The sequence below is a fragment of the Rhea americana genome, unplaced genomic scaffold (assembly GCF_003343005.1).
Source record: "Rhea americana isolate MKP2758 unplaced genomic scaffold, rheAme1 scaffold_221, whole genome shotgun sequence".
Taxonomy (NCBI): Eukaryota; Metazoa; Chordata; class Aves; order Rheiformes; family Rheidae; genus Rhea; species Rhea americana.
In genome coordinates, this window is record NW_028186333.1 from 460,067 (window position 1) to 483,749 (window position 23,683).

The 23,683-nt window shown below is 37.4% G+C and overlaps 1 protein-coding gene across 1 annotated transcript in view; it reads right to left on the minus strand.

Moving 5' to 3' along the window:
• The window catches only part of LOC146595541 (uncharacterized), a 38,166-nt gene extending 14,962 nt beyond the window's left edge, over positions 1-23,204 (minus strand). The window contains exon 1 of the mRNA XM_085305514.1: positions 23,088-23,204. Coding sequence (XP_085161640.1) covers positions 23,088-23,166 — 79 coding nt within the window. The 5' untranslated portion in view covers positions 23,167-23,204. The remainder of the gene's footprint in view (positions 1-23,087) is intronic.
• Positions 23,205-23,683: the final 479 nt, after the last annotated feature.

Genomic DNA, 23,683 nt, shown 5'->3' on the forward strand with positions numbered 1-23,683 from the left:
TGAATTAAAATCTGTTTTTCATTGCCTATTAATCAGAAAAAAAAATAGAAAAAAGGGATTGAGAAAAGAAAAAGAACACTCATTGGTACAATAATTAATCAACAGAACTAAGACTAAATCTAGTAGAAATCAATAAAAATAAAACTGACAACTAAGTAAGAAAATCAGCKATGGAGTTCCAGAATTTTGTAAATTATCTGCAAACTACCTAAAGGGAACAAGGATCTTAAAGGAACACACACTGGTTCCATTCCTTCATTAAAAGACATTATGGAAAGCTGTTTGCTCAACTCTTGTCCCTTGCACAGACAATATTAGTGGAATTTAGTTCAGAAGTTGTAATAATTCTCAACACGTTTGATCAGAGTATGTCTAAATAACATACTGAGCCAAGCTCTGAGACAGAAACTAATTATTTTTTGAGCCCTGAATAGCAATAGCACCCTCATTAAGAAATCTCCTGGAAGGCTAATAGCAGAGCTTATCAGAGATTAATATATTCTGGAGAATATATATATATATACACGTATGTACGTATGTATCATTTTATTTTTCTCACAATACATGCTCACTCAAGCATCTGTAAATCAGCTCTGAGTTTTTCCATTTCAAAGCCCACTTTTTTTCAGATTGGTTTGAAAAATGCTTGACAAGGAAAACTATAACTCTTTATTTTCCACTGAAATGCCATACATGATTTAAAGTGAAGTCAAAAATTGCCTCAAGTAAAGTCACATCTTGATGTTTGACATGTGGCTTCTGGAATTAAATCAATGACAAGCAAAAACTAAATACCTACATTTTCAACACTTCATTTTATTCATTCATCACAAAACTTTGGGACCTTTGGACATAATACATGTTTGTGAAATAGGCAGTAGGAAAAATAAATGCTGTTTCTGGCACTTACGATATTCTGTACAAATTGAACACATGCACTGAAACTGAGGCCTGTTATGTGCTTCAACTTTTCTGTACGACATTTTATTTTCATTTTAGATTGATTAACAGTGTTGGAAGACTAGCTTTTATGGTCCCTTAAGATTTCATCAGGAAAATTAGTAGCCACTTCTGTTTAGCTTCTTTACACAATGAACTTGTAAAAATAACCTACATATCCAGCAAAGCAGGTTTCTTATATCAATAGTCCCAGTACACAACAGAAAAAGAATGAAATCTCATCTTCTGTATAAACTGCTCTTAGAAGAGAACACCAGTTAATGAGACTTAGAGGAAGAATTAAAAACTTTCTTCAATGATGGCACATGCTGAAAGACAGGAATATAATGAGATAAAAGTTTCTTTCTTAAGCTAAGAAATGAAGAGAAAAGGTGGAAGTAACTTAGATAATCTGAAATCCTGTTTTTAATATAGTAGGAGAAGAACCCTGGGTAAAGAGAGATTCAGCAGTGAACAGAGAAATACTAGAGGCAAACACCAAGGGATAAAACTACACAAAGACTAAGCAAGAGAGCTGAAACAAGTATTGTCATTAATCTGGTTGAGAAATATGGTATTGTCCTAGAAAAAAAAATGAAGCTTTTGTGTACTATGCAAGGAGAACAACAACAAAACAGAACTCTTACTGGTGCACAACGGAAAGCTAAATATGCAGGGACAACAAAAGCACAATGCAAGTGTAATTATCAGTGGAATAGAGGTATATTGTTTAGGAAGGAAAGGTCTGTACAGCACTAGTCCACCTTCTAAACAGGGTATTTCAACTGAAAAGAAATAATAAAATACCTAGTACATATCAAGCTGAATTGATTCAATTTAAAATAACAGCGAAGCATGTCCAACAGTAATCCAGTAATGGACAGTATTAAAGAAAGAAATACTGCTAGGAACTGTATCACCACAAGAGACATTAGTCATATATATATATATAAAGAAACAACTTGAGTCCAAAGCCGTATAATGAATCTGATCTTGGATTCGAGTCCTAAGACAGATCTGAGTCCCAGGTGAACGTACCATTTTGAGACCACCAGGTTAAGGAGCTCTGCTCCACATGTCACAAAGAGAGCCTGAGGAGCACTATGAATTGTCTCTGTAAGTCCAAGTGGTTAAGCACCAGGCAGGAGAAAGAATTTGTCCATCTAATAATTAATAACTGTGGGCTGGAAACAATCATTACAGAACGCGAAGAGGGGAAAAGCTCTGGAGCAGTTTTCTGATAGCAGGGTTTTTTTTGTTTGTTTGTTTGTTTGTTTGTTTGTTTGTTTGTTTGTTTTGACCACCTGAGTAATTTTTTAAGGGAGTCTGATCAGCTTATGACTGTCAGTTCCACAGTTGCATGGGAGTAGACCTTGTGACTCAGGAGATGTCTCTCTCTGTGCTCCACAGGAACTCTTCTAAACCTTGAGATAACCTTTGGCAGTATGAACAGCAGCACCTGATCACAAARTCATAGAACATTTCACACTTGCATCCCAGCCAGCTTTTACCAAAGACATCCAGATGTTCTGATAACTCCCATAGAGGAGTATGGGAGGCTTTGAAGAACTTTACTGTCATTTATGTGATTGGCAGTCATTTTTCAATCAAGAAAATATTGAGGATATCATGGAAGGGAAGTTTGTTCAAACTTTTAGACAGCTCTGACAAGCAAAACAGTCCTCAGAGGAGATCAATTATAATACCTAAAGATGTCAAGTAGATAACCAAAATAAATCAGAAGAATCTAGACCAGTAGAAATCAGTATTTTTTTCTGTCTTTTAACATAGTAGAAACATATCAGTGACATTGTTTCCAAGCTTACATGGGAAAAAAATCTGCACAAAGTTTCACAAAGCCCTCAGCAGTTTGGATAGCCTTTCTATCTGCACTGTGGACCTAATAGGCTTCTTGAAACGTGTCCCCCCCTCCACGTCAGCTAGGGACTGTATTTAATTGTTTCACTAAGCTAGACAGCAATACATTTTAGGAAGTCCTTTACACTCAACAGTGTGTCTCACTTTATATGCCACATGCCACTTGGTTTGAATTCAATAGCTGGTAGTCTTTTATTGTCAACATTCCAGATACCATTATAACTTATCACATGAATAGTTTTATTAGCCTGTCACATCATGACAGATAGAAAAGTTTTATCAAGGGGAGTCAGAATCTTCTACTGCAAAGTCAATCTCAGGCAAGTTATGTGCACCAAATGCCTTCCAAAGGGAGCATTAACTGAACACAACACAAACCTAAAGTAGACAAACAACCCAGCTTACTGCAGGGAAGTGTTTGATACAGAGCAAAACACTAACTGAAGATTAACAGCCTATTAAAAATGAAATCAAGCTATTAGAAGCCAACAAGCATGGGAAATGTTCTTTTTCTCATTCAGCTACTATCTCATTTGATGTTGCATTAAATTGCCCATTGGGCAAAGGACTGAAAAGCTAATACGGGAAAGCCTTGTTTATAATGTTCACTTTCATCTGTGAATTACAAAAGCAATTCATCAATAACAAAACCAGTTTAAATGATGTATGAAGTGAACACAGCATTCTGCAACAACTGCTTCTTCCAGATAAGACCCAAGGATAAACTGCATCCACAGGGGGATGAAAAGAAGTCAACACTGGGTTCCACAAGGCAAAAAGCATTTTACTTAGCATGAAGGACTCTTTATCAAGTGCAGTCATTTAGATAAATTATAATCAGGCCAAACTAAGTCTTGATCTGTACTTTACAATTTTCCCATTAGCTCCAAATAAGGCTTTAAAGTGCTGTAATTTGATAACAAGTTCCTTAAATGCCATGCAACATGCACAATTTTCTCCAAGAACAATGACATGATTCCCCTAAGATAGGTTTAATAAAGCCAAATGAATCAGTGGTTTCTGTGAGTTATTTATGAAACATTCAGGAACAGCTGCAAGAAATGTGCAACTTCCTAAATGGGATCCGCCTCCAGCAGTTGTGGAGACCAGATGGGAGAATGACAAGCTCCACTTAATATGTCACAGCATCAGCTCAAACATAAAATGGTACCAAACAAATCTCCTTGGAACAAGAGCCACCTGTTTACTATCAATACACCTTCTACTTCTTGAACAGTGACTCTAATTTGTGATGTGCAATCTGAAAAAGCACCTCTTCCAGTCCACAAAGCAGCCCTCACCAAATTAGTTTCCTTTGAAAAAGTAATGCCTAACTTTATAGTCATCCTCAGGCACTTTTAGAGCCTTTCATATATAAAGCTTGCTCACAGATTAGTCAGTRTACCATCTTCTCAGCGAGAATTTCCTGTTATTTATTTCATTTCGGGTTTGGTTTGTCTTCAACTGTTACTCGGTCRTTATTAGAAACAGAAATCTGCAGTGCCTTCTGTTTTACCTCAGTGCCAGAGCACTAGTCTGAAAGCCTCAGATCTGGTTTCTGCCTGCAGCCATTACTTTCTATGCACTGAACATGAATATATTACTTGGAGCCTGTTACAGTTCACTCAGAAAGAGGTGTGAGAGGTCTCCAGATGTCTAAAATGTCTGAGAAATAATTATGTTGGTCTGGGGAGGGAGACAGAATAATTTAATTAGGAAGCATAAGCTGTAAACAAACTTTCCATAACAGTCATTTGTCATGAAGGCTTATAACATCCCCTCTATAAAAGGGACACTTCCCCTTTCCCTCCGTTTTAACAGAACACTGTGGTAGAAAAATGGGGACTTGAACCTACTCAAACTACAATAGGGTAATTAGAGGCATCTAGACTGAGATTTCTACAAGCTGTGCTCTGATGTTGAAGTTGTGCTAAACTTCAGGGAGCTCACCTTGGCAAAAATGTCTGGGAGCACATCTTTGATGGTGACATACAATCCCAAGTAGGTCTGGACCCAGAGTAGYCGTGTGTGCGCCAAGGACCTCTGACAACTTACAGGCTTTCATGTATGATTTGCAAGCAAGTCACCTCTGCAGATGTTTAACCACCTAAACATTTCCAATCCTGCTGATGTTTTGCTTGGATGGCATTCATTTACAAAGTGTCAGATGCTCCCCATGTCAGCATCTGCTCATTCATGTGATAACCATTCTATTAGGCGACCGGCATTTCAGCCACTTGAAATTATAACTGGTATGACATTGACAACAGGAGCTGTTGTGATGGGTGTCAGCCCACTCAGAAACGTAATGCTTTTCTTAATGGGAAATAGCAAGAAAACAAATCAGAGCCTAAAAATCATAAACCCTGCCAACATTAAAGGACAAGATTAACTACTATTTTACAGGATTTTTCCAGTATATAATGCAGATGAGACTTCTTTTTTCACAGAATGATGAGATAAAAAATGAACTCCATCTAGCCTATGTCTCCACACAGCTGCTGTAACTAGTGACTGGTTTCATTTTGATCTCCGTGTACATGATATGTATTCTGCTGCAGTGGTATCTCAATTAAATGTATAACTGAGAAACTCCTGCAGGCTAGCACATCATACTTCTAAAGATATGGGTTTGTTTGCTCTTGCATACACTGACTCTCTTCAGAATATCCTATAAATATGAATCGTAATAATATGTGCCATTGCTCTCTGGATAAGTATAGAGTGTTCCACACTTAGGGGTTTTTGTTAAAATAGCACTGAAAAATAGCCCTTGTGTCACGGTTGCTCTTTTTGCAGTACTTCTACTTTGTGTCATTTTATTCATAATATTGGTGGGGTCTGAATGTATCAGCTCTTACAGTCATATTATTATGTGGGAAATTCAGCTGTTTAAAAAAAAAGCATCAGTTTTTTTTAGGGCTAGACAAACRTAATAGCAAAGATTCCTCAATAAAACCTAAAGTGGCATTAATACTTTAAATGGGATAAGATGATTTTGGCAGCATTTTCCATGAAAAAAATTGAAACAGATAGTGTCGTGTCAGAAATATCAATCAATCTTAAATTTAAAAGTTTCATTTTGGAATACATCCCATAGCTATGGGAATAGTGATTCCCAAGTCTCACCTGAATTTAGCTCCTTAGTTCGTTTTGCCATGATGTTCAGGCCTTCCTATCCCTGAGCAAGTGCAGGACATCATGATACCTGATGAAATAAATGAAAACAGGACTGACAACTACAGTTCCCAAGAGGCACTGCTAGGGCTCAGCTGGAGGGGGCAAGCCAAATGCCTCCTAAGGGAGAGGAGAGCTGCACTGTGCTTATGCATTGTACAGGCAAAAATTCCAAACAATAAGTTTTATTTTTTCAGTGTAACAATATTCTCTTCTTACATGAGGCTTGTGAAAATGCCTTTTTCTTTTTTTAAAAAAGTGAAAATATATATTGAAATAATTTCTCCTGTGGGCATTCTGATTGTCATGATGACCGACAGGAAAATACAATTAAATAACAACTATACATCATGGTAAAAGAACCCCCTCCTAAAAAAATTAAATTGTACAATTTCCAACTCATTATTTTGCTATATGCAAATCAATATCTGCAAAACAAAAAGAAAAAATCTGAACCTGAGTATAAAAATCAAGAAATGAATCTTTTCCACTTAAAGCGCTTAAGRACAGCTGCTTAAGTGCCCTAAGTGCACCCGCCTGGCAGGGGTTTGGTGCTGAGGCTCAGGACCAGCCAAGCAATGGTGCAGCCTGGGTAGCCATAGCGAGAGGCTCTTGGACTCGCAGTGGGGGCCGTGGTCGTCCCAACCCCGCTCCCCGGGAGCAGATTTTAGGCTGAGCCCCACAGAGGTGCCTGATGCCTGGGGCAGGAGCTGCCCTGGCAACACCCACCAAAAAGCAGGTGACAAAGACGGCATCTAGGGCTCCCAGCACCATAAGTGTGAAGGGTTAACAGTGGAAATGAGAAGGCAGGAAATGTCACCAGAAGCCTTTTATTTAACACCCACRTAAAGGTTGATTTATAGAGAACTGATACAGGCATGTAGCTTTGCTCAAAGAATTTAGGGAAAATGCTCCAACGCGAAAGAGCAAGCAAAGCTTTGTAGTTGCTCCCAACCTGTCATCTGACCAAGAAATGTCAGACTAATTTGGAACTGAATTCTCCAGAATGCTTGCTTAAAACAGCTTTTACTATCTATTGCATAAGTATTTAAGTTTGAGTTGAAGAGGTTCATTGTTATAGGCTTTGTTTTGCTTGGATTCAGTCACGTACAGCGATCCTCCTGCACATCGTACCCGAACCTCCTGCACTGTTCACTYCCATAACAACCTGGAAGCATTGGTGACACCATCAGGGTGAGGGAGGAGAGAGTATGAGGTTGCCTCACCACCCCTCAGTACTTGCTGAGGATTGTCACTGCCTGGTCAGCAAGCGTAGAGTAACACTGGCCTAATGCAATCATCTACAGAATGATCTACAATCATCTACAGTCCCTCAAATGTCTACAAACAATGTATTTCTATTCAATGTGGTAATGAGACAGTTATTGCACTATTTTCCTGTGTCTCAAATACTAAAGTCTGTGACACATCCTGGAAATAATGAACCAATACAAAGTGGAGATTTTCAAATGTTGTCACTTTCTCTTACCCTTCTGTCTCAATATTTCAGCAAACCTAATATATAATTACTCCTGTATCTTCAAAGGAATACAAGTTACAAGCATGCTTTATAAAAACACTATGTCTTCCCAATGAACTTGCCATACCAAAAAAAAAAAAATCAAAAAAAAAAAACATGCTATCAACTAGATCTAGATCACTGACAGCAAATCTTTCTGGTGTCTGTTGCCAAATTTATTTTAAACAGCACTATAGACACATGTTCAGACCACCTCTGGAGTCCTACCCTTCCAAGTCAAAGATATTGCACACAGGCTACTTTGCTTTACTAATGTCCACTCTTATTTCCATTCTGCAGACCGGTCAGCCTTGGCTACGTACGGCAGCCTAGTGTGCCGCCTCCTACCCTCAGCATGTTCTGCTCGGTGTTCCTGTAGTTTCCATACAGATGTCAAAGCCACGAAGGTTTACTTTTGCCACAGCTCTGAAAGGCKTCTATGGGGACAGTCTATTTAAAAGACTGGTCCACCACGTAAAATAGATTTTCTTCACTGGATAGGAATCCCCAAACCCACCTACCAGAGCAGCCGTAATTGCTCCCTCAGAGAGATGCTGCACTCCTGCTCCTGCACTCAAGCGGCAGAGGTCCTGTTCTTGCTTGTAAACATCTTAGTTTGGACAAATGAGCAGTGGCTGCTTGGGGGATATTTGCACATCATGAGCCCAAATTGCTGCAGGCAGAATGCTGGTCTGCAACCGGAATCATTTGTTTTTGCTGAATATTTTGATAACCTGGCTTGGATTCTTATCTGATCATGTTCGTATAAAATTGGAACCAGTTAGCCAAAGCCCAGCCAGAACCTCAGTAGAATGAGTGGCATACATGAGACTCAGAATTTGAATTAGATGCACATTTTAAATGGTTAGCCTGACTACTTAATTCTGTAAGATATTTCTCTGTTTTCTCATAAAAAAAAGAGTTGATGAATGATAYCATTTTTATATCTGCCAAGACTTGGGTTTTTGTCAGCCTATGCCACAATCCTCACACACATTAGGGATGAAAGAGCAAGCATGAGCTTCCTGACAGAGCACAGAGACGAATTTATCTATGCCACCTCCTTGATTTGAGAGAACAATGCTGAAAACCTGCTTTATTTACGCCTACACTATGTCAGGCGCACGAACAGAAGTTTAGTCTTTTTAAAACTGGAATAACAGATCATTTCAGTACTCCTTCAGACATTTAGACACTACTCATAAAGCACACTGTACTATTGAAAGTTTCTGCATATGGTTATAGTGTGAACATAAATGCATCTTAATGCATGTTGGCTTTTCTCCCTTTGCAASTAGTTTCTTTTGTACAAACAGAACAGTACCAGTGAATCCACCAGAATCAACTAAACATGTTTTCTGCACAGGAATCATGCCAGGTTGTGCTYGATCCCACCACCCCCATTCTGGATGGTTGGCTTGTGTCAGCACAGAGGGGGAAACAGTGCAACCAGTTGTACAGATTCAGTAAGAGATAGTCTTCCCTTTAAGTCAGTGTTAGTCAGGTACATAAAGCGCATACAAAAGCAGACGCCTGTATCTCTTACGTCTATAACAGGAGTATCATGCTGGAAAAAACATCAGAATTCAAAGACTGTAACTGAACGGTTTTCTGTTCCTTTTCAACAATTCAGAAAATTGATTCCTTGGATAGCATCTGGTATATCCTCAAAGCTTCTTTTCATTCAGTGTATACACTTATTTTTTCCACTAAAAACAATGTGGAATAGCCTACAYATCTTTGTCATCACAGAGTCGTTTCCTTTTGTTCAGCAGTCTGACCACTTGCTATCATATCATGTCCTTTCACATTYGGTCATCTCTGTTGTCAAACAAGAGTCTCTAATTTACATTGTAGGACTAGAAAACGATATCTAAAATATTCTTTCCTTTTAAATTAATGCCAGGCTTCACAAATTATGACCATAAATAACACTGTAAATTTTTTCCAGGACCAATCAAATTCCATTCCCAAATTTCTTGGCTACCTTACTATCTCTGTTCTGTTAGAACTATTTCCCGGAGCCTACCAGTACCCTCTGCTGTCATCCCTTTAAACTGTCTAAACGCAGTGATCTCATAGTCTGCAAGGTATATAATGAATATTATAAAGTGAATATAAATGTTAAAAATTCAGTWAACAGGAATAGTAAAGTACGAACTTGCCTGAAATATGTAAGTTACAAAGAACCATTGCTCATGGGCCACAGTGTTTCAAGACATTYGCCTTAAATGTCTTTCCTGTTTTTATATGGAATTCAGGCTTCCATATTACTTTCTGTCACCTTTCTCTACCTGCCAGGATGAACCGGCCAATATTACCAAAGAGACAGACTGCCAAGTTCATGAGCAAGGAGAACAGTGGCAAGCTGCTCCGTAAGAACACCGAGTCTGCCTGCACTCCTGATTTTAGAGCTGCTTCTGTCATTGCTTCTTTTGAATCTTGCTGAATGTTCCTCCTCTTTCTGCAGTCAGTATAGATTACCTTTCCCAYCCTTCCCTGCATTAAGTCTCCAAAGGTCAACTCTCCTCTGCTGCTCATTACTCAAATTCTCTAAAGCTGGTCGGTGTTTTTATTGGGTTCAGAATACATCAGCGGAAGCAGCCACTCAGCAATGGTGTCTTCCAGTAACTCARGAAAAGATAGGACGTTCTCTAAATCAGTTGTTTAGAGAGAACATTGTTAAACTTGCTTTATCTCTTCTACAGACATACATCTTTTTTCCAGAGCTAAACAGCACACTCCATGTTCAGTCTGTTTTCTCCAAACAGAATTTAGGAGATATTTTAAGATTTGTGTTGCAACATTATTTTTAGACTACTGATTTTCCAATGCCTAAAACATGCAAAGAAGTCTTAGCACTTTTTATTGTTACATGAGCTTCTTCTGTCTTTTTCAAGTTCATGCACTCAACGTTTTTTTCAACTAGATTATAAATATCTTTTTAACACTGGCAAATGCTGCTTCTTTGTTTTAGCACATTTAAGAGTATTTTGACCTTTAAAGAGCTGCAGAATGAACAGAAACTCCTTCAAAATGTTCAATTTATTAGAAAGCAGAGAAAGGTTCAGAAAAGAYGGAGGAAACTAATAATCCAGCTCCAACTCAAACTGGCCTGTAACGATTACAACTGCAATGCAAACGGCACCTGGCAACTTGGACCCACAGATTTTTTTCACTATTCAGAAGAGGGTTTAGCATCAATGCGACTATAATTCTATATCTCTGAACACAAATAATTCAGTAGCTTACATTCTACCTAGTTCAGTGATGTGYTTATACTTTTAAAATAAACATATCCTTTGTTCACTTAATAAAGCACGGCAGATGCTACATAAGCAAACCCATATACAAGACACACCATAACTGCTAAAGTAGCTATAGCATCACACGCATTACGTATCGATAGCTATTTTAACTTAAGATGCAAATGTTATTTGTGTGCTTTACTTACTGAAATTCTTGTTAAAGTCACAGATGTACATAACCAGAAAAGTCAATACACTGTGCTAGATTCTGCTTTCAATTGTATTGACTTTGGAAAAGGCAGTATTATCCTGCCAGTTATCAGGGCAGTGTTATATCTTCCTAATGGCTAGGAGAAGTTACTCTGCAGTTTAACACTCAATATTTCAGAGCATTAGTAACTACCTAAAGATTTTGTTGGAATACTGATTTCTGAATAGCTTATTTCTTAAAAAGCTTAGCATTTTGTTTTTTCTGTACTCAGAGAACTGGAAGCTCATAATGATCTATTAGACAACATATTCACTGTGCATTGTTCTGTTGATAGGACTGCACATTATCTGAAAACAATGAACTTGAGTAAAAGAGCTGAAGGAGGAAAAATGCTGACACATGCTGACATGTGGTTTGACCTCTCCTAGGATCACATGGCTACAGTTCTAATAGATGGAATGAAAAATAATTGCATTTTGAAACCAGGAATAAAAATGCTACCCATGACATGAGTGGCAGGTTCCAAGATGATGATCAAATAATTTACATTGCCCTCAGCATTCATCTACAAATTGAAATAGTGTTGGACAAAGAAATATTAGCAAAATCAACTTTCAAAATGTATGAAAAAAAATTTCAATGCTTTTTCTGTAGCTCTGGATATAGCATCATTTGTAGCATATGCCTACTATCTAGGCATATGATTAAGACTTACATTTATAGGCCTGATCCATGGCCCACTTAAGTCAACAAGAATCTTTTCTTCAGTTACAGTACTCTAGGGATTCTGCCCCAGGTTAAGGAAGATATTTTCTGGATAGCTAAATGCCTTCTGTAACAGCAAGCCATGACAGAGACTTATTACTGTGCAGTGTGTGTGAAAGTGTGTATTTGGGTGCTATACAAGGCAAGGTGCTATTTTCCCTACCCTCCAAGCAATGAAGCAGGACAGAATCTTTATATATCAGGTCCTGTCAACAAACTCAAATAAAATCTAGCAATCTATCTTGTGGTTCACCTTGTCTGTATGGAACATCTTTTCTTTAGCAAACATTCTGCTTTGTCATAAGTTAAGACTGAAATCATACTRCGCTTCTCTAAATGTCTGTGAAGGCCTGCATATAGAAATGAGAGGGAGCTAAGCAAGAAATAATTATTTCTTCACAGCAGTATCACTCAAGAGTATCGGGTAGAAACAGCATGAGCTGGTGACCATGCAAGTCAATAGAAAAAAATCCAGTTGGCGTGGAAAGGTTGAAAGCCGTTGGACTTGCTCTGAATTGTCAGAAAATAGCATATTGAACTGAAGCCACAGGAGAACACTGACAGGCAAAATGTAGCGCGCTCAGATATAATTTGGCCGGAACATCAAGATTAACATTCCAGCACTTAAAAAACTGATCTGGCATAGCTAATAGCCAAAAGTATTCTGCACTTTGTTCTTTATCTTGTGGGAATTACAGCCACGCCGAAACTTTACAATACTGAGGATCTGTGTCCTTTGACTTTTGAAAATTCCATACTGACTAGATCACACAAAGGAAGATAATGGTAACAAAATATAACACTAGAAATTAGCACAATTACAATGAGTTTTAAGTCAAAGCTAGGTTTGTTCATAAAAATCTGAAAGCTATTTTATTTCCCAATACATAATTACTAAAAGCAAAAGATCCCTAAATAAACCAACATAAGCCTACCAGAGCTGCGAAAGGTAATAGTGAGAAAAAGGTGATAGAAAGGGAAATAAAATCTGAGAATTTTCAATTTTTATTTCTATCAGCCTTTTGTTTCATACAATCTGTGCCGATTCATAGTTTCACAAAATCCCATTCTGAATGAAAAATGCTTCTCTTTACACAATCTGTGTGATTTTTGGAGTCAATAAACCAGATTGTCCACTGCTCCACAGTGTTAGCAAAGCAAGGACGTGTATGCAGCACTTTCTTGCCCGGTTAGCCACGTTAGCAAGCAAGAGCTGCAGTGCAGGTGGCTCTTCCATAGACGCAAYGCAGGATGCAATGCATCCTTATGGACCGCTTCTGGCCAGAACAGCAAATGTCAGAAAAGCTCATTTATTGTTTCTGGCCAACAAGTGCAGTATATTGCCCACAACTGTAGCATTTGTTTCAGATGTGAAAGAGGAGAGGAAGAAATTTGACAGACATGAGGAGTGGAAGATGACTAGGTAACAGAAATTCAATCCTCAAAGAAAGATTAATCCACAATTGCAGTAAATCAGGAAGCTTTGAAAAGAAATGCTCATTTAACTTGAATATTAGCACATATATTTATATATATATTTACATATATAGTACGTATATACACAGTTATGTCTCATGATTAATAGACCTATATTTCAAATATTAACATAGATGTAAGCGAAAGCACTTCCAGTCCTGGAAAAATGCTTTCTATATGGACATATGTTGTTTAAAAGGGGAGTACTGTTATTCACCATCATAAAACAAAGCACCACAACAAAAGTAACAAGGGTCAGATCAAGAAGACATACGATCTATTTGAACATACAGCTTTCAGCTAGCAATTATGCTAGGCAAAATTACATACAACTGAACATCAAGCAGTATACATCCCAAATAAAAAAAWTTGCCTATGCACACACCACCCGAATGATAAGAATATGGAATTCTTAAAATAAATTGCTTGTATATTACACTTCTTACTTCTCAATTTCACACAGAGTGTATAAGGCAATGGTTAACACCACTCCATAGTCATGATCACCTATCTTAGCTTCAGYCTCATGCTTCCAGGGAACAGAGGTTATGCTGCAGAGGAGGAGCTCATTCCATCACCCCCAACTTCCTAAAAGGGACCCTGCCTGGCAGCAGCACTGAGACACTCAGGCCACACGCAAGCCTTCTGCGTTGCAGTCTGTAGAGGCCTCTTTCCTCCATCTGAGAGTTTTTGCAAATCAATTGCATTTGAGGGAGAATTTCTTGGCGAACACGTTTCTTTCAGCTTCCCTCCTCTTGCTAGATTTTTATTCACAAAACCCTGACAAAAGTGTAGATTTCCAGATTATCATCTCCTTAAGTTTTCTTTAAAGTAGGACAGAGAGGGGTTGTACCTTTTAATTGTACGAACCTCCAATATATTCCCTCATTTTGAATTAAAGGATGCAGTATATTTGCATTTTAGAAAAGAACAGAAACCTCTTAAATTAGAAAACATGTCTCCTCATTGAATACGCAGTTTCCTAAAAGGGAAACATCACTTTAATCCAATGGGACACTTAAGGTAGCCTGTATGATTTACATTATTTGCTTCTCCTGCTAACTGTTCTTTAGCTACTGTAATTACTATGTCAATAAATATGTTAATGCTATTACCAAAAAATGCACTCAAGTCCTATTTCAAAAGTAATGTCTGRATGTTTTCCATAACATCTGCCAATGTTTGTGTTGATAAGTTTGAGTTAATGTCACAGTGGAAAGTATATTATTATTGTTGTTGTTTATTATTATTAATATTATTATTTTAAAAATCCAGATATGAAAAGGTCTCCTACAGAACTCACTGGGAAATATAGCCCCAACCCCCAAAAAAGATCAGAATGCCAAAGAATTCTTAAGACATTCCTTAAAATGGAATAAGATACACTTTGTCAAAGTGCTGCTTTGGCCATCTGGACCTCTTTTCCAGTGTAAGGCTCCGCTTCTCAAAATTTTATCAATATTTTATAGAATGGCTAGAGGAACTCGCAACATGCAGCTCATCTTTTATTTTTCAATCCATTTCCAAAGATTTGTGTTACTATATCCCACTGAAATTTTTAAAGCATGGTCTTAGAGATTGYTCCAAACAGTAAGAGTTACAGCCTCAGATCACTAGGTTCAGGAAGGATACAACTCTTCAAGAAAATGCTGCTAAATAGGTCCTAGTCCTCTTYGTATTTTATTCTGAGAGGAGAGGATTACAGGTACATGTGAAAATACTTGCTTCAGAATGATTTAATATAACAAGTCATTTAACAGTAATATTCTCTTGCCAATCTTTAACTTCCTTGAGCATGGAACTCCTTTCCACACAGAGCTTGTCTCAATTTTCACTAATCCTTTTGTATTTGAATCTTTTGCTGCCTAAGAATTTGCCCTCAGAAGCAGAAGACACCCAAAATCACCTTCCTGCCTCCTTATTAGTTCCTGAATTTCATCCTTGTCTCACTCYCCACTCTGATTCCCTGACTTAGCTTGAAATGATGTCTTTATTGAAAATAAATTATTATGAATCCTGATTTTATGCTAGGAACATCACCATATTCTATTTACTGTACTTRAACACTAAACAGAAAATATGACATTATCATTTCATAATTTTATATTTTGCCTTCAAATTTTCATTTTTCTCCCTTTTTTCTCCTTTATTTTCTCCCTAGATTTGGTCTCAACCATAYGCCCAACCATGTAACAAGGCAAGGGAAGAACCACTCAGACCTGCAAGGAAGGAAAAGGTTTTAATAAACAGGACTAACTATATATGCCTAAGAACCAGTAGTCTACATCCTAGTCACAGCTCTGCCACTGACTTACTGTGTGAATTCAGTTAAATCACTTAACCTCTAAGTTTACCAGCTGTCCTTTGGAAAGCATTATTTAACCTTAAAATAAAAACTGCTGCATACATGTTGTTTTATAGGCTCTGTGATCCTTAAAGCTTCCATGAATACATGATATAGACTCCAGTCATATAGATTCATCAAAGAGAATAAAAAGCTCTATACTGCAGAAGTATGGAGTTTGGTTTCTGATGATACAGGATCATCTGATCTGCATGTTAGAAATGCCATTTAAACACTCAGAAGAAGGAAAAGAGAAAAAAGACATAAAGGAAGAATCTCTGCTGATTTAGGTTTTATTTAAGTTATTCGTTCTCTACATCTCCTCCCTCAAACCTAATCAGCATGTCCTATATTTTATACAGAAAATGTAATTTTAGTCAAAYGATTTAAATTGGTCATATAGAACCTAGAGCTATCAGCATTGTAGAAGCCCCAGGTGAATGACACTTCAACTCTATCAAATTCAACTCCATCAGTGAAAAACCAATTCTCTCAAGGTTATTTTATATCTTTAATGTAACCCAAATCCATCAATTATATAACCTCCTTTGGGTTAAAAAGATGTAATAAATTGTCCTTGGTCTAAGACGATGGGTTTGACAAATCTGTCAGTATTGCTAGCACTTATAACCCGCGAATATTCTGGCACATGCTGATATTCAGAACACAGTGCTAAAGGCTCAAGAGCTAGCAATCAATGYGCAGTATGTATGGGACTTTCCACTGGGTATTCTCAGCTATGGTAAATGTTTAATTCTCTCATAATATTTGCTACTGTGAAGCCCAAGCTATAACCTGATTCTTGAAYTGTAAAATTTGGGAAATAGCGCAATGTGTGCTAAGAAGACTGTTTTTTTTCATATAATTCTTTATTGCAGGACGCAGATTAATTTAAATCCAGCATTTTTAGAACCCTGCCATGTGTTCAAAGTGTTATGGGCACTGTTTTTTAATAAAGCAGTCCAGACAATCACCAAGGACTTCAATATCGCCCCCGATGGCCCATTTAATAAGAGGCCAGAATTCAGATAGGTCATGAAATTCCATGTTCCTCCTGGCAGATAAGAGATCTCTAACAAGGGAATCTGAGTATTAGAACAGCTTGGCCAGAATTCAGTTCAGAAGTGTATTACGAAAAATGAACTTCCACTTCTGTGTTATTTTATTCCAAGGAAAAAATAAAGGTCTCACTCTGCCCTACCGGCTTCTGGAGATGCCAGATAAAGTCCAGAGGGAAATCAGTCAAAAGGACAGATATCTTGCCCAGAAGATCGTGTTTGCATATTATTATTTACATATTAATTTAGTCCAGTTTTGTAAGCTTCTTCTCCCTTCATTCCCCAACAATTATTGTACACATGGGCAACAGGAAACGGAGTATATTAAATTCCCTACAAATTTTATGACATAGACAATGACATAAAAAACAGAAAGAAATTCTGAAGTACCTCCACTACCAGACAAGCTTTGTATCTTTTAGCTATTGAAGGATACATACAACAGATCAACCCTGAGCTATAAATCTATACGAAGCCAAGCTTCAGATACTCCACTGCTTAAACAGCAATACACTTGTTTTTCAACGATTTCTCACCTAAGCTGATGCATTTCCCAGTCTTTACMTGGAATTATTTCTTGTCCATACATGTTAATGGTTCATCTATTTTCTCTTTATTAATTGCTCCCCATAAAACTCAATACCTTTGTCAGCTGAAATAATGATCTCCTCACATATTTGGTCCTAGACCTGTAAGTTGCAACACACATTTGATTAAGGGAGAAACATTCTAGTGAACTCAGTGGAGCTTTTGACATGAATAAATGTTTTCAGGGGCAAGTTTTGATTTGTAATATAGAGAAACACTGGAGGATTTCTAAATGTGATTAACTCCTTTGTGACATTTGACTTGCTTTCAAAATTTCATCAAGAAGTTCTTTACCTCYTTTCTGTTTCCTTTCCTTTAAATTCTTTACATTGCCTTCATCACTTTGCACAATGACTTCCCCACATTTGGATACCTCTTAACACAAATTCTGGCTCTGCAGCTAAGGGCAGTTAAATAAAGATTATCTGGAACAGATTTGTCCACGACATGTTGTTCTTTAGAGGACAGGTGGAGGAGACATTTGGGCTTAACAAAATAGAAAATACACAAAAAGCAGTACTCCCAGCAGCACAGTTATGTGTTTCACCAGATTGCTGGCAAATGACAGATAGAGTTTATCCTGAATCYTCAGTAGGGAGCTCAAACCTGTACTTTTTAAGCCCATCTGGAGTGTTCAGTACCCTTGGTGCAATGAAGCAAACATAGAAAAAATGTGAAAAATGGGGGGTTTTGCCTCTCTCTCTTCTTCCTCCTTAAAAGTTCTGTCTCTCAATTAGTTATATATGTATCTGCTATTCATAATGACATATTCCTTTTTTTTCTTTACCATTGAAAACAATTCGGCTTAATTACTTCTGATGTTTCATTCACCACACTGTGAGCTTTCCCTCATTTTTACAGCATTTTAATAAATAAATGAACAAAATAAAAAATAAATCAGTAGCCTATCTCCCCAACAGCTAAGATAGCTTATTCAGCCTCATGGTAACTCAGAACTCAATAGGAAAAACATCAAGAAAAATCAGTTCAATCAGCAGTGTACAACCATGCAGACAGACTCTACCTTATTTACCGTAAGACATTTCTCATATCAACCCACACAAACAGCCTTTAAAGGAAGTACATTGATATCTTCATGTTCCTGTTCAATAAGCAGCAAAATAAATTTGGAGGGAGGAAAGGAGACTGAGGTAGTGACCCAAATTAATGGCACAACTTTAAAAGGAAAAAAAAAAAAAAAAGGAGGGAGACGTTCTTCCAACCACTACCAGCCCAGGAGGGCTACGGAGACCAGTATGATGAAAGCTCTGTGGTAAGTGAAACGGACAGTGGTGAATTTGTGGTGGTTTGAGCAACCATGGGATTGTGGAAATCAGCAGGAAGAAATGTGGATAATGGCACAAGCAGCTGCCCCAGGGACGCTCAAGGAAAAAGGATTAATGACCGTCGAGACTTGCTCTCCTTCTGCTCCTTCCCTGAAATGCCACACCGCTGAGCCAGTTATCAATCAAGAATGTGAAATACATTGGTGGATTGATTGGGTTTGATACAGTGGCAGCCAGCTACACCTCTGAATACTCTTTGAAAACAATTTTTACTGTGCAATGCTGGAGAAAGCCAACAAATAATAAACCTGTCAGAGTACTCACCAAGTGCTCATAAATACAAAAGCTGCTGTATAGTGCCTTGCAGCTGCAAATGGGAAGCATTCCAAAGCCCCAAAAATTGTCAATACTTAATCGTTGCATCTGATATCAATTCTAATTTAAGCTTCTACTCTCTTTTTCCCCATGTCTTATCTTTCTCCAGCACAAAATACACGAGTCTTAATAAAGAGTATGCTGATAATGTACCTTTCCATTTAGTGGGAAATGCACAGCTTTCTTCCTGCCACTCTCCTTTTCTCATGTAATTTATTCTGTTCTGAGTCCTTTAYCCTGAATGCCCATTTCAGGTTCAAAGTTGCATGTTTTTAACKGAAAGAATGAGGCTATATAATAACTAATAAGCAGTTGGCCCACCATCTAGTCTTTACTCAGGCAAAATTTCAGTTGAAGTCAGTCAATTTCCATACAAATGGGAAATGTCACATACAAAAAACTAAAATGAAATGAGAGACAGTGACCAAACTTGCTTTGTAATTCCTAGAAAATCTGATTCTAATTTCATTCTCTCATCTCTGTTGTTAGTTACTCCTGTTTGGATGACATACAGGATTCTCTGATGCCTTTCCTACTCCCTCTCTTCGAATTTTCGTAAAGCATCATTGCTCTGCAATAACGTGATCACTTTGGACTCRGTGACTCAGCAGAAAGTTAGCTGCCTGCCTACCAGAAGCTTGGTTGGATCTCTGAACCAAAGTCATCACAAGCTTCCACACCATCATAGTCCAAGTACCCAAAGATGCAAAAAGCAACAACAGTGGAAGAAAATTGTCATGTCAGTGTATCAGAACAGAATAGCTTAGCTTGGGACACTGCTGCACAAATCYGTCCTTGCCTTCGATGTAACTGCCAAACTTCTTGACTGGCAAAATCTCTCTAACATTGCTCAAATTTCCCATATTCTGTTTGCCTCCTATAGCTTCTTACAGACTACTCTCCTTTCTCTTGCCTTCCTTCTTGGTTTTCATTATTCCTTTCAGATATAACCAAAGCACAGCTAGCAAGTTGAAGAAAGTTGTCAAGAAAAAGCCCTGAAAAGAGCACACCACTGGAATTACTTTCCAAAATGTGACTTCATATTTTCCATTCAGAATTTAAGGGTCTGATAGGTCTTGGCACTGCCAGGGGCATACATTATGTAGTTCATAACAGTAAATCTAAATAGAGAGAAGCAACCCTTGAAATATTTAATTTTAAAATTTCAGAAACRGTTCATATCCAGGACACTCCTTGGCTATATACACTAAATTTGGAATTTGCAGGAATGGTTTTGCCACCCTTCTTTCTGAGTTTGAGGGATCAAGGTGGGGAGAGCATTAAATAAAGACAACAGTTGTGTGTGTTTTCTATGTGTATAAAGAATATAGGAAAAAATAAATTCATTCATAGATGGAGATGCCTAATTGAGACGCATCGTTATTTGAAATAAAGGATTATAAGTTTGATTGCAGCATAATCTGAAGTAAATATAACCAYGGAGTGGTTAGTTATAGTGCCTGTGTGAATGCATGCATACACAAAGACTATCACAATCAGTAAAAATATTTATAAAATTTAAATATATTTTCTAGCACAGAAAGAACTTCCTTGTTTTCAGCAGCAAATTCTGAATGTTATCAACTTCCTTGATTTCCTCCATAAATTTAAACATGAAGATTCTGCAGCAAATTGTTATTGCTCCAGACTTAGAGAAATATGTTAGCTGCATGTGCTTTCTTATATCTTGGGCCTGCTTTGTAACTTTTCTCACTAACATGCTTTATGTCTTACTACAGAAAAGTTCAGTTAGATATATAGAAAATCTTCTGCTAGTCTAAGAAGCAAATCTTCATTGCATGTATGGTCTGGATGACTTTTGACAGTTCTGTAACTAGGAGATACGAATTAATCAGTAAAAATGCTATGGTCCTTTTGCTGAGCAAAAGTAAACTTGGAGATGGAATGATCTTCAAATTTCCAAGTGTTGAAACAGGCCTAAGAGCAACAGACTGTGAAATCTGGATAATCCTCTTTTCCAGTGGAGGCACCTTCGATCACTGAGGAACTGCTTCTTAACGTAACTAGCCCACCCAGCTAGATTAGCATGCAGCAGCTCAACACACAGCAAGAAAAAATGAGGACTTCAGGCTGATCATCAGGTATTCAGTTAAAAGGTATTGGATACATCTTCAATAAATAAAAGATGTTCGCAAGCCTGAAATCCAGGTGACTAAGTGTCAGAAGGCAAATGAAAAAATCTCTGAAACCTATTATTATTTTCAGCATACTATTTACAAAACGAGTCAGGGACAGAGGTCTTAATTATTTGAATTCTTAGTCTTGTCTCTGTCGCAATCAATTCAAATCCTATTTGTTAAGATTATCTTTCTTTCCCAATCAGACCATATCACTTTGTTCTTCAATTCCTTCCATCATCTGCCACATGAAATATAAACTTCTAAAGGTAAATTTAAAATTCTTAGCCTTGCCATCAAGCCCAAAAACAATCTGCCGACCGTTCATCTTTCCAAAGCTCTTCTTCTTTTTAATCTTTTCCTATCTTGCTTACTAAATGTGGAGAATCTACGAATCTAAGAACAAGGCACAGTATGTCAGCCTTCCAACTCTTCCCTCAGTCAGCTCTTTCTTTAAGACATGCTTCATCAGCGCTCTCAAGAAGTAAGTTATATCAGTTGAAAACCTTTAATCATTACAATAGGAGCGGAAGCAATAGGGAAAGAAAGTGTTCTGAATTAACATCATGTCTGGGACCTCARTGTGTGTACTCTTAACCGAGTCAACATGCAGACTTTTACCTAGTGCACATTCTCTATGCGTAATGACTACACTATAAATAAATAAATAAATAAATTATAATAGCTAATTTACCGTCAGGGGAGTACCGCTCACACCAGGTACTGTACATCATAGCCAGKTCTTCACTTGGGCCTTAATCCAATATAGGCAAGTACACAGAGACAACCRCAAAACTTAAACTCATAATAATGCATACTTTGAAAACATAATTACATTTCTTTGGCTAGCTGATATAAATTTGATAGCATGTGTTTATTATAAATTACAGATTAATAATGTATTACCATACAGGAAATTAAAGTGTGTAACTCACTAGCTGGAGGTTACTGCTGTGCCTCAACATACTGCTGATTCTCTGCTGTTTTATTTAACATTTCCAACATAGTAGTGAATTACAACTTGATATTCATTCTGCTTCACTTTGTTATGTACAGCATATGTATTTGTTTTGCCACATAAGCTTTTCAGGGAAAAAAATTAGGTTTCTAATGAATGGACATATCATCATATAATATTAAAATATATTTGTATAAAATATTTTTTTTCATCTTTGGCTGGACAGCTAGTTATAGCACACTATGAAAAACTGCTAAATAGCTATAATACATCACAACTACCGCTCAGCATTTGTGCTGGAGAATTGCAAGGCATTAAATGCAAACAGGTACATTTTGTATACTGCAGCATAATTTACCTCACAGGAGGGAGCTTGTGTGACTATGATCTTAGTGAATCCCCTTAACATACTCATCTAAAAGAGAAAGAGGAAGATAGTACTATGGAAAGGTCAAGTAATCCTGCACAGATGACTTTCCCCAAGGTACAAATCTCAAGCTGCATTATTCTGTTTCCCTGTCTTACAGATTTCTTTGTACTGTTTGTTGCTCTTTCTTCTACATCTTTTTGCCTCRGGGACTAGGGAGCTCACACGGGGTCTGGAATCACTAACATATTAAATCATCTCCATACACCTTGGATGACCATGTCAGGATCTCCCAAAATCTCTCAACCTAGCACATTACTAGAGCTTAAGAAATCTTTACAAGTTAGCTGTTCTTGGATAACTCATTGCAGTCTACGGCAAATATGAAATACTCCAACTTCTCTAGACTATATGAAAGAAAGTATCTTAGTGATAGATTAACTCTGGATATGTAGTACAGATCAAATACTAATGATATTCTGCTGTCCACAATCCCACAAACAGTGTCATGACTGCAAGCTAAATTTAAAAGTCTCTGAGAATTATTTATATCATAGCAGTGTACATGATGATAAACAGATTTTACAAAAAGAAGATATTACAATCAATTATTTTMTTGATACTTTTGGAGTATCAAGATTTTTCTTCAAATTCTGCTTCCCATATATTCTGAAAACTTTTTTCTTGTTATATCAGGTAGCAAAGTGGTGATTAGAACAATTATCTAAATATGAATTACTAAGAATAAAATGCCACCTACCTCTTGGTGCTTGCACTTTTGTTTCATCATTATTCATTCTGCAGGTAGTTATGGAATCTGAATGGCTGGGATGGCTCATAGAGATGCACAGACTGTGAAAATGTAGCCCAAATAACACTGGTGCTACTTCACTAATAATTTCGTATTTGCTGAAGATGTTCAGAGACTGAGTAAGGAGCAAAGCCTTCTGTCATGGRAAAGGTATTCTTTCTGTGCCTGAAATTCTCTGTTACTCTTTCCTGTGTCATACTGTGTCAGAATTCCTCAGTAATTATTTAAAGGACTTTTCAAGTGACTCCACTGTGCCACAAAAAAAGTCATATGACTAATTCATGGCAATGCACATTCAGTCTGCAGACACTACCATCAGGAGAAGATCCATGTGACAATTTTCAAAGAGATCTCCTTTAAGTGCATTTTAACTGCTGCAACTATTTGTCACCTTCATAGTTCACCTGAAATGAAAAGGGAAATCAAGCTGAATATTAGTTTATCTTCCCCTTCCTTTGAGTCTTTTTCCTAAACTTTGCTATTCTTGTTTACTCTGTAGACACTTCAGCAAATTCAGTAATTCACAAACCAAGTCAGTCAAYACC